The 12,294-nt window shown below is 40.4% G+C and overlaps 1 protein-coding gene across 13 annotated transcripts in view; it reads left to right on the forward strand.

Moving 5' to 3' along the window:
* Positions 1 to 12,294, forward strand: part of ERC2 (ELKS/RAB6-interacting/CAST family member 2) — a 1,259,367-nt gene that overhangs the window by 870,916 nt on the left and 376,157 nt on the right. For 12 of the 13 annotated variants that reach the window (XR_001899782.3, XR_001899781.3, XM_031662799.1 and 9 more), the window contains one exon: positions 8,253 to 8,413. The exons of the other annotated variant lie outside the window; for it this stretch is intronic. Coding sequence is in view for 10 of the 12 variants with exons in the window: in XM_031662799.1 (XP_031518659.1) it covers positions 8,253 to 8,413 (161 nt within the window). In the remaining 2 variants the exon portion in view is untranslated. The remainder of the gene's footprint in view (positions 1 to 8,252; positions 8,414 to 12,294) is intronic. 13 annotated transcript variants of the gene reach the window in all.

Genomic DNA, 12,294 nt, shown 5'->3' on the forward strand with positions numbered 1-12,294 from the left:
ATTATTCAGGGTTTTTTTTTCTTTTTTTGTAATTGATGAGGCCAAATCAACATCTAGTTTGAAGAAACTTTTATTATGTTCTAGATATGTAACACTAAGCCAATGTATTTTAAAAATGTAATCTTAGATATAAAATCAGAATTCCAGTCTTGCCACATTGAGGACCTTTTAGGAAATTATTTTAAGTGAAACATCTGGAATATTCTAGAAGACTTCTGAGGTGGCTTTGAATCCTGTTTTCACTGAAAATGACATTTTAGCAATTAAACACCTTTTCTAATACTTTTTTCCCCAGGAAATATTATTGTCTGGTGAATTACTAATAGATGTACTTCTAGAAGAAGCACATGCTGTGTTAAATAGAGACAAGTGGGTTGCTTTCCTGCTAGACTGTCAAAAGCTTTTATTGTCTCTTAATTACTGTGATTCTCCAACTAGCATTTTTCTAAAGAATGGGACCACAGGGCCTCCTCCAGCCAGGGCTACCACCTGCACTTCCCCAGGCTACTTGAGTTGCCTGCCTTAGGGAGGCCAGTCACAGTGCCTAGTGCAGGATGGGCTGTTGTTTTATTCTTTTGCACCACCCAGTACTTTTCTTTAAAGTCACAATTGTGATTAAGTAATTTGTTGATTCCCAACTTCCCTGTGGAAACCCTTCTGAAGACAGACCTGTGGCTAGTGTCCAGCAGAGTGCCTGGCATGTGGGAGATGCCCAGCAAGGTGGTGGAATGAAGGAAGGGAGTATGTATCTCCCAGGTCCCAGGACAGAGCCTGTGGAATGCATAGCAGGACTAAAAGCCACATGCTTCTGTGCCAGCACAGAACCTGAGACATCTTTTTTGTGTCTCTGTGAAACTCACAAGTTCCTGGGTTCTCCAGGCAGCTGCTGAGGTGGCAAGGAACACAGGGCCTCCATCCTTTCAGGAGCCAAGTAACTGAGCCCCCTCGTCCCCATAGCAAAGTGAAGGTGCTTGAAGCAAACAGAGAGCAAGAACTTGAAGGGCATTTGTTGAGGATGACGAAGGGACCACTGATTTATGGGGTAGGAAAGTATCAAGTTTGGACTTACACTTCATCCATCATTGCACTAAGTGGGTCAAAGGAGGGTGTTTCAGAATCACGTCTTTGTGCTCCCCTTCCTCCCATTGCACAGGTATTTATTGAGTGTGGATACTGGTGCTATGTCAGGTGCTGAAGGGACTTCCAAAGAAGATGGAGATACAGTCTCTGCCCTCCAGGGATTGTAATCCAGTTGTACTATAGCAACTAAGCATAAGTATTGTGCAGAATGGGTGCAGGCAATGAAAACTGAAGGCACTCAGGTTGGGTGAAAGTAGTGTGGCTAGGAATGGGCACATGCTGGTGCCTTCCAGGGTATTAGGCAGGGTACTTGCCATGCATTATTTCACTTTACACTTATGTCAATCCTGTGTGGCTGCTTCTGCCCCCTCTCCACTTTATAGGGGAGTATCTGTAGGCTTAGAGAGGTCAGTAACATCTAGGGTTCCCAGACTTGGCTGCACTTTGGAATCACCTGGATCTTTAATAAAATACAGATGCCTGGCTCCCACCCTCAAATATTTTGATTTAATTAGGAGCAGTGTGACCACGGCATCAACATTTGTAAAAGCTTCCCAAGGGATTCTAACGTACAGCAAAGTTTAGGAAACATTGGGTTAAGACTGGCCTAAGGTCAGAGATCTTATAGGTGGAACCAAAACTTGACCCAGATCTGACTGCTTCTAGAGCTCCAGCTTTTGATCACTGCAAGCTGTGAAGGAGGTCAGGTGTAGACAGGGCCTTAAAGAATGGGCAGTTTTGGTAAGCAGAGGAGTGAATATAGGGCAGTCCAGGGGTATATGTGCATGTGTATGTGTGGTTGAGCATTGGTGAATGGAGCAATATGCAGACATAGATGGGCTGAATACTTACTGGGCACTGCATTAATAAGAGCTGACACTTCTGTGGCACTACTGAGTACTAGGCATTGTGCTGAGAGCGTTGCCCATGTGAACCCATTTAATCATCATAAAAACCCTTTGAGCTAAGTTATGTTATTAGCTCCATTTCACAAGAGGTACTTGAGGCTCAGAGTTTTATAATTCATTGTTTAGCTGCCACTTACACGTGAGAACATGTGGTACTTGATTTTCTCCTTCTGAGTTAGTTCGTGTAGGATAATGGCCTCCAGCTCCATCCTTGTTGCTGCAAAGGACCTGATTTCCTTCTTTTTTATAAAGCAGGGAGGGAAGAAGGGGGATGAAGTTTGAAGAAGTACCTATTGGGTATAATGTTCAACATTTGGGTGATGGATACACATAGAAGCCCAATTCCCACATGCAGTATACCTATGTAATAAACATGCATATGTAGCCCCTAAAGCTAACATTTTTTAAAAAGTCAATTCTATTCTTATATTGTCCCCGAATAATCCATATTCTGGGCATTTTAATATAATTTGAGTAAAAATTACTATAACCTAATTTTCACATAGCAATGGTAATAATTAATACATATTTAAAGCAAATTTTGCCTCTGAGTTTAGTTGAGAAACCTAGAAAATTTTGTCTAGGTTCTTTCATGAAGGTAAGCAGTTTATTCTATAATTTTGTAATAGTCCTTATTGAATATTATTTATTAAATGTAAATACTATTTTATTTTTCTTACATGAAATCAATTTTTCCACCTGGGAAAAAAAGTTATAATTCACTTAGAGTGAATTTATACATCTAGTAAGTGGCAGTCTAGCTCCTGAATTATGTTTCTAAGTCACTATGCTGCTCCGCCTCTTGTGTTAAGAATATACTAAGTGTTTTCATCTTTGCCAGGCTCAGCACTAAGAGCTCTACAATCATTGCTTCATATAATACTGGAAGTACTATTGTTACAGATGATCAGACAAAGCCGTGTCCTCACTTAGGGGTAAGGGTAGAGACAGAGGCTAGGGATACACACATGAGCATATGTATATATATGTATGCATGCATAATTATGTTCAACCTTATTATACATGTGGGAGGGGAAGCGACCTGAGCTTGGGGTGTCAAAAGTAATGATAGAAGGGAATGATGGATTCAAGAAATATTTCCAAAATAGAACTCTAGGAGTTGGTGATGAATGGAAAGTAAAAGAGGAAGGAGAAGATAAATGTGGCTCTGACGTCTTAAACATGAATGACTGAGAAAAGGTCAGGGCCTTGGACCAAAATGGTGGATGTGTTAGGGAGCGGCAGGTTGGGAGGGTGAGGACAGGTGATAGGGGTTTGGGTTAGGCAGGTGTATATGGATCAAGAGTTGGATTTTGGTCATCCTCAGTTTAAAGTAATATTAGGACATCCAGACGGAAGTGATCAACAGGTGGTTAGGTACATGTGAAAGAGGTCAAGTGAGGAAAAAGGAGTTAAGGTTTGGAGAGGTATCTACGTAGAGGTGAGAACTGTGGAGACAGACCTCATTGCATTCCCTGTATTTCTATGTGGATGGTGGAAATGCCTCTAGGACGGAGTCACAAGGAGAAAGACCCAGTTATGGGCTGCAGGAAGATGAGTAATTTGCAAAATAAACAGGGGAACAGGTTCCTAAGTGTCTTAGTCCATTTGGGCTACTCTAACAAAATACCATAGAGTAGGTGGCTTATACATAACAGAAATGTATTTCTCACATTCTGGAGGCTAGGAATTCTAAGACCAAGGTGCCAGCATGGTCAGATTCTGGTGAGGGCCCTCTCCTGGGTTCCAAACTGCTAACATCTTCCTGTTTCCCTACATGGTGAAAGGGAATATACAGACTCCCTTAGGCTTCTTTCATAAGGTCACTAATCCCATATAGGAGGGCTCTGCCCCCGTGACCTAATCACTTCCCAAAGTCCTCACCCCTTAATGCTATCATCTTAGGGGTTAGGATTTCAACATATGAATTGTGGGGGTACATAAAGTTTCAGACCATAACACTAAGAGAAGCATCAGTTTCAGGAAGATGAGGAGTGGATAGAGCACTGCTCACACATTAAAATTGTATTTCTAAAAGACAATTTAATTACAAAAGAAAAATGCTCATCATTTATCAGTTATATACAAAATTATGTATATATTTATATGTAGCATCTCAATTATGTATACACAAATACATAGAGAAATTATAACAATGTTTATAATGTATACCTCTAGGTGGTGGGATTTGGGAGAATCTTAACTAAAAATGGTGTTATTATTTAATCTTAAGAAGAAAGATTTCATCCATTTTCATACCTGGATCTTTCATATTTTTTACAATGAATATACTTTATTCTTTTTTTTTTCTTTGAGACAGGATCTCACTCTGTCACCCAGCCTGGAGTGCAGTGGCATAATACAGCTCATTGCAGTTTTGACCTCCCAGGCTCAGGTGATCCCCTTGCCTCAGCCCCCTAGGGTAGCTGGGACTATAGGTGCATATCACCAAGCCTGGCTACATTTTTTTTTGTACTTTTTGTAGGGATGGAGTTTTGCTATGTTGCCCAGCCTGGTCTCAAACTCCTGGGGTCACCATTTGTGATCAAGTGATCCACTGGCTCTGGCCTCCCAAAGTTTTGGGATTACAGGTATAAGCCACTGTGCCTGGCCACACTTTATTCTTATTATCAGAAAAAAAATTAATTTCTTGGTATCAGAAGAAGAGGAATAAATGCCTTATGGGCTACATCATCTCACTTAATGTGCCCACAATCATCTGATAGGCAAGCAATAGGGTTCCCTATTTACCTCTTGAGGTAAATGTGGATGAGGAAATGGAAGCTGAGAAAGATGAGGAGCTCATCTCACTCACACCATAATAATGCCATGGTTCTAATCTGGTGATGAAGACACAAACTACATATATACAATCAGTCAGTTAAAATGGTATTTCAAAAAGGGATAGAGACTTGGGGATGTGTTTAGCTGTGCAAACTACACATTAAGAAAAGACATTTGGCAAGAAGGGAGTTACTTGTGGCCTGCAAGAGTAGAAATACCATGTGACAGCAAGAATAACAAGCACTTTCCTCTTGATGAGAGATGACTGTGGTGGGGAGATGGAGGCAGGCATAGAGAACTTGATAAGAATCAGGCAGTTGGCTCACGCCTGTAATCCCAGCACTTTGGGAGGCCAAGGCGGGTGGATCACGAGTTCAGGAGATTGAGACCATCCTGGTCAACATGGTGAAACCCCGTCTCTACTAAAAATACAAAAATTAGCTGGGTGTGGTGGCACGCGCCTATAATCCCAGCTACTCAGGAGGCTGAGGCAGAGATTGCAGTGAGCCGAAATCATGCCACTGCACTTTAGCCTGGTGACAGAGCAAGACTCTGTCTCAAAAAAAAGAAAAAAAAAAAAAAAGAATCAGACAGTTCATCAGTGAAGATAGGCCAGGTTATGCTGGGAGTAACGACCCCCAATCTCAGTGGGGAAGCACAACAAGGTTTATATTTTACCTATGTGATGTGGGTTTGCCCTGGGCTTCATTGTGGTCACTCGGGGACTCAGGCTGAAGATGATGTCATCTGAAACTTGCTTCCATGGTCACCATGGCAGGGAAAGGGTAACGCTGGAGTTGAACGCTACCATTTAAATGTTTCTACCTGGAAATGACAGTGGTTTTAATTGGCCAAAGCCACAGCCAATTCAAAGGGTGAGGGGAAATGTAGTCCTACCACGTGCCTGTAAGGAAGGGAACTAGGATATTGTGAAACCACCCTAATGATCACCACACCAGGGGACATATTTTTTGCTTTCTAAGGCTCTTGTTTTGGCAGCAAAGGAAACAGCTTTCAGGTCTCTAGAATATTAAACACAGGAAGAACTCATGGGCATCATCTAGGAAACTGAGATTCCAAGGGTATAATGATTGTTTGCAAAAAGTCACAGAGAGAAACAGTGGTCATGCTAAGACTAGAAGGATGTATTCTGAGGCCAGTGCCCCACATGGTCCTCGGTGTGCAATACTCACTGTCCAGGGCCACACAAATTAGGAAGAGTGAGGAGCTTGGCCTGGGAACTTATTTTAAAACTCTGCTTCCAAGGTGTTGAGGGGAGCAGTTTCGTCTCATCTGATACTAGCATTTACTGATGTTTGAGGCCAGTGGCATCTCCATCACTTACTCTGGATTATGTCTCCCAGGTGCCTAGGTTTCTCCATGTGCTTGTTGCTGAAATGGCTGGAACAGCCTGAAATCATTAGGTTAAAGTGTCATTTAAAGTTGGGTTAATGTAGAACTAGCTAGTGTTTGCCCTAAGTGGTCCGGTGGCAGGTGATCTAAGACTTGGAAACCCAGCTGAATAACTCCGTGTCTACAGATTGCAAATAGGTCAGCTTCGATGAATGAGAGAGATTGAACAAATGAGAATAATGGAGACCTCCCACTCCTCTGAAATCAATATTATGTTTGAAATAAAGAACGATTTATGACAGAAAAGGAATCGTGAGGACACAGACCATCTCATATGGAGGGTCAGGCAGACTATCTGAATTGGCATATGGAATGATCATAATTCTGAGTTTTTGGGGGTCACTGCTATTGGGTGTATCAAAAATAGAAAAAGGGAGGAAAACTTAAAACTCTGCTTTAACTTCATCAAATATTGCTTTGGGTTTCTAGTCATATTTGTGATGTTCTGTGAACTTCTATGAGAAACTAAAAAGTTTATTAATACTTTTTAAACTGTATAGATTTGTAAAGTTAAAGAGTAATGCAATTTACTCTACAGTTAAATAGGGGTGGTTTTGTCACTTTCATAGGTCGTTCTTTACGTTCCTTGCTTTTTAAACTCTTTTTGGTTTTGGCTTTGATTTAAATTACATGATCATTAAATTTCCTCTTTTTATCAGGGCAAAATGAAGGGTTTTCTAAATCTTAAAAGCATGTAATTTACCTTGGATGTAAACTATAATGCTTATTCTGAATAAATTCCATGTAAAACTGCAGAAATTGTGTAGAAAGTCTTTATGAATTGGAACTTAACATGTCATTGACACATTTTGAAGGGCGTTCTGTTGACTTTAGTGATGGATGAGCCTATTCTGCCAAGTTCAGCTGGAAGGAGTGTTTTAGAAAGCCAAACATCAACTCGAATCTAGAAACTTCCTGGAATCATGATTTTGGATCAGCAGGGTGGACACAGCCTACATCTGTGCAAGGGATGGCATTTTACCAGCTTGCTCCACCGAAGTCTTTGGAACGGAACCATAAACACGAGCCTTTTTTGTTGTGTGTTGCCTTTTAAAAGTCCCCAAAGGTTTGGGGAGGATAAGGCTTTGCCTCAGGGCTCCCGGGTCTCATTTTTTGGGACCTGGCTGAAAACCCTGGATATTTGATAGTCTGGCTTATTTCTATGGTGTATTAGCACCCTATAAAAGTTACATGTCATTTATTTCAAGTTTAGAACCCTCTCAAACTTCAGGGGCAAACCAAACTTGAACCTTTTGTGGCTGGAATTCTGTTTACCTTTGACCAAACCTTGCTTCCTGAATGTAAGGCTGGGAGGTGAGGTGAGAGGGACTCCTGAGGCTCCCTGGACATCAAATAGCTTTTACCAAACACGGCTTTGATAGGTTAAAATGTGACCGAATTTGAAACACATAGATTCTTTCTGTCAAAGTACTCTGGGGCCTACACACAGAAGTATATTGTGCTGGGCAAAATGCCTTTTGAGTGTTGCCTTCCTTCAGTGGTGAGGAAGTATCTGAGACTTTTGCCAAACAGAGGTTGAAATTGGGTCAAGCCATTCACCCCCAATTCTAATAAATACATTAAGTAGTTTTTATAAAGGTTATTGGGCAATCCAATTGAACAAGGACCTTGGAGAAATTTGGACATTTCTTGTGTTTGAAACACTTCTTAAGGATTTTTGTTCTGTTTTGTTTTAATTTTTTATTTCCATAGGTTTTGGGGGAACAGGTGATATTTAGTTACATGAGTAAGCTCTTTAGTGGTGATTTGTGAGATTTTGGTGCAACCATCACCCAAGCAGTATACACTGAACCCAATGTGTAGTCTTTTATTACTCAACCTCCTCCCAGCTTTTCCCCACAACTCCCCAGAGTCCATTATATCATTCTTAGGTGTTTGCATCCTCATAGTTTCAATGACAAAGAAAGAAAGGGCTCCAAGACACAGCGGCCCAGTTTGAGGATCCCTATGATTCCTTTGTGTTTATTTTTGGAACACAGGCTAGCAAGGGATGTCTTGTGCTTGAATGAAGGAGAAATAACACACAGAGCTCCATGTGCCTTTCAGATAGAGGAACTGATGAATGCACTGGAGAAGACCAGACAGGAACTGGATGCCACCAAAGCACGCCTCGCCTCCACACAGCAGTCCCTGGCCGAAAAAGAAGCGCACTTGGCCAACCTCCGGATTGAGAGGAGGAAACAGCTGGAGGAGATCCTGGAGATGAAGTGAGCACCCATTGTTGCTTTTGTAGCCTCTCTCTTCTAGCCTCTCTTGAGAGTGGGAAAGGGGAAGGGCTAGAGAAGATGAAGAAAGAGCTCAGAGAAAGAATAATTTAGCTCACACTTGCCTGGTCATTTCTGAAAGTACATTTCTTATGTTTTAATTGTAACTTTGGTGTCTCCGTTTGCACATTTCTCACATCTGTCACTGAAAAAAATATAGATCCAGCTCTAGATTTTGGGTGTCTGTGTTTTGTGGATGGTGCTGGGATTCATAGATCTGTTGGAAAGGTCTGAGCCAGCCAAGAGACGGAGGCCTCGTTAAGCACAATGGTAATTTGAGCGCTGCTCAGAGTAAACTGGAAACTTTTCCGAGGAGGTATTTCCTAATTGTGACTATAACTTCGCTAATTATATTCTTTTCACTTGTGTACAATGCCTGGTTTGTGTTGGCTCTTGCAGAGTCTCTAGGTTGGCACCTCTTTGTTTAGAAAGTGAAACTCTGATTTGCTGGGCTTATAAAAATAGGTTGGAAATCCCACATCCCTGCCACACCCTACCCGGGTGGGGGCTTGGGAAGCTAAATCAGGGAGATTGGATTGGAACTAATCACTTCCTTTGATTTAATCAATGACGTGGGGCTGAGTGCTGGGAAATGGTTGTCCTGTGGTCCTGTGACACACCCACCTACGCCTCACTCTTATTTCATTCTCACAATGAAAGAGCATCATCATGGAACAACATAGAAAAGAAAATCACTGAGAGATTTTCATAAATATCAATTGCAATAGGTCTGTTTGTAAAGAACTAGTCAACAAGGAGCATCTCTGTGTTTTTAAATGAAATAATCACTAAGTTATAATTTAAATCGAACTTCCCTCCACAATAAGGGGAAACATACATAATTATGGCATCTTAAGCCTGTAACACAGACTTTGAAATTGGTGGCTAGGTATGGAAGTGACCTTATGGTGACCCAGCAAGCCTTACACATGGTTAGCATTAAACGCAGAAAGCTTAAATCATGGAAAACATGGAATGAAATAGTTTGAAGGATTTAATAATGAGGACAAAACATTTATTCCTCATCAACTACCTCAGTTTCTCGAAGACCAAAGAATAAGTAGGGTTTTTTTTTTCCACATATAAACTAGCATTTTTTCTAATCAAATATAATATGATAAAAACAGGTATTATTATATTCAGTTCAGAGTTGAGGGAGCTGAGACTCAGAGAGATTCACATAATTTGCTTAAGGCCATCTGGCCACGACAAAACCAGTTTTCTACCTCAAGCTCCATTTCTGCTACCTAATTTTCTCGAGGAATTTATGTGAACTCATTAAGACTGGAACTTCTGTCTGTTTGAGTCACTGTAGTCATCATGCTGATGAGAGCAGTGCCAGGCACATGGGAGGTGCTCAGTGATTGTTTGCTGCCCACGACAGTGTCTTGAATATGATAGGTGCTCAGTGGTTTGTTGAGTGAGTGACTAGATTGAATACTGGAGGCTGAATTTGATGTAGCTAAGAAGAAAAGTATTTTAAGTATCTGTGATATTATCACCTTCATCAATAATTTATTAACACTGTTGAAAGGATACATGTTTATAAGCACAGCATACATAAAATCTTGATGTTTGCCAATATTTACTGTTGTTTAAAAGATTAACTTATGTAATTAGTTGTGGAATATGTGTATAAATTTAAATGACACCCAGAAAAATTATTACGGTCAATATGTGTATAAACACTCAGCTGAGAAAGACCAAAAGTATAGTGTAGTATTAAATAATTGAAGAAACAGCAATATGCAAAATGGAAAGTCCATTTATGAATATATTCATGTTAGAATCTAAAGTTATGTCTTTTTATAATGTCTATATACAAAGTTCATAAAATGGTTTATTTGAGAAAGTTTCCATCTTGCTGATATTAACCAATAAAACTTCATTTCCTAGAAAACAAGGTGGAATGTTATGATTTATACAAGAATAGAGAAAGATTTTGGAATTACATATACTTCCACCTTCATTTTGGATTTGATTTTTGAATGGAGGTTAAAAATACTGAAATTCAACTTATGACTTAGTTTTACCCTTGAAAAATTTAGCATATATATTTTTTGCATTTTACTTTCCATAATAAATGTAGTATAGAATAAAAATAATTTATTAACAATAGCCAATGCTAGTATTAGTGAATTAGCAATACGAGTCCATTGATTCAATCAGCCTATATTCTTTTCTGTTCACCTGTCTCTCCTCTTCCTCCCTGTGTGTTATGTGTCAAGTCCAGCCTAGTTTTTCTCCTTGTTTTCCAACTGTTCTCAAGTTAACTCTCCATCTCCTGAAGTGATTTATTATGCCATTATAAAGAAATTTTAATTACTTCCTGTTTATAAAAAGAGCATATACTTTCAACATTTTGAGAGAACAAGTAATGGTGAAGTATACCGGTTTGTGAGTCATCAGACCCCGGGTGGAATCCTGTTGCTTCCACCCGGTGGCTGTGTGACTCGGGAGAAATACCCTTAACCTCACGAAACTTCCAGTTTCCTCCCGTAATGACTTGAATGGGAGTGGTTGTGAGGAGGGGTTCTCAGCAGAGGGCTTGGCACACAGAAAATGATATATGTATGCAAATAGCACTATCAGCCAATGAAAATATGTCCTTTGTTTAGTATACTTTGTGAAGAGTATCATTTATCTAAAATTTGGATTTATTTTTCTAAAACATATAAACTTTTTCCATGTGTATGTTTTCCCACTTAACTTCATGGTGTCAGATAGCACCTAACTAAGACCTCTTTTGGTGAATTGCCACATTATTGCTGAAGTGCTTAATCTGCTGCCACTGCAAAATAAATACAAAATTCCTGTGTTAATTCCTTTGGTGAAAGTAACAAAGCCCTGCTTCATTAAACCTGATATGGACCCTATTCACTATTTAACTGGCCTAGAAGCCCAACCTGTGGGCTTCTGCCCTGGGACTATGGGAGGACTCAGATACAGGGCAAGTATATTGACTGAGATCCTCAACTAGAGGCACCAGCCTCTTGGGCTGTTCAAGTTCGCCACTGGTTTGTTCAATCACAGTGTTTAAGCTGAATTGACAGACGGGTTACTTGACATTGATTGAGTCCACGTAAGTTCGTGGGAACAGTCAGATGGGTATTATCATTGTTGGTGAGTTGTTAGCATCTGTGCCAAGCATTGTTGGTTTTTCATTCAACCGGCACCCATCATCTTTAGACAGGCATCTTTATGTCAGGTCTACCCAGTTTCCAAACCCTGGTGGGAAGGGAGAGGCTGTGTGGTATTAGAGGGAAGAGGGGTGGGGCTGTGAGTCAAGAGAAAGGAACTGTGATCTCATAGCTCATTTCTGTCTCACCCCATAACATTAAACATCACTCTCTGGTTGCCTCAGTTTTCTCTTCAGTAAAATGGAGGTGGTAATACCTGCCCTGCTTACTCTATAGAAGTCTTATAGGGATAAGATTTCTTTTTTTAAGTAGCAAACTAAAATTAGTATAAACCAGCACATATGAAAGTGCTTTGAAACCTAAAAGGGGCTTTTGAAACAAGAGGTGGTATCTGTTAAATTCATTGCAAACCAAATGGCACAGAGTTAGAATGGGAAAGCAACTGGGTCCAACCTCCCAGCCTGCACAAGCCAGTCTCCCATTCACAGGATTACTCATAAGGAATTCACCAGGCCCTGGTGAACACCATTCCCATGGCAGGCCATGGGCTCACAAGGTGGTGGTTCATGTTTCATGGCTCTTACAGGTAGCTCATTTGTCCTTATGTTGAACTGAAATGTCTTTCCATTTGTCTTGGTTCTTGTTCCAGAGCTATACAGAATTTACCTGAATCCCATCCAAAGA

Source organism: Papio anubis, chromosome 2 (assembly GCF_008728515.1).
Source record: "Papio anubis isolate 15944 chromosome 2, Panubis1.0, whole genome shotgun sequence".
Classification (NCBI taxonomy): domain Eukaryota; kingdom Metazoa; phylum Chordata; class Mammalia; order Primates; family Cercopithecidae; genus Papio; species Papio anubis.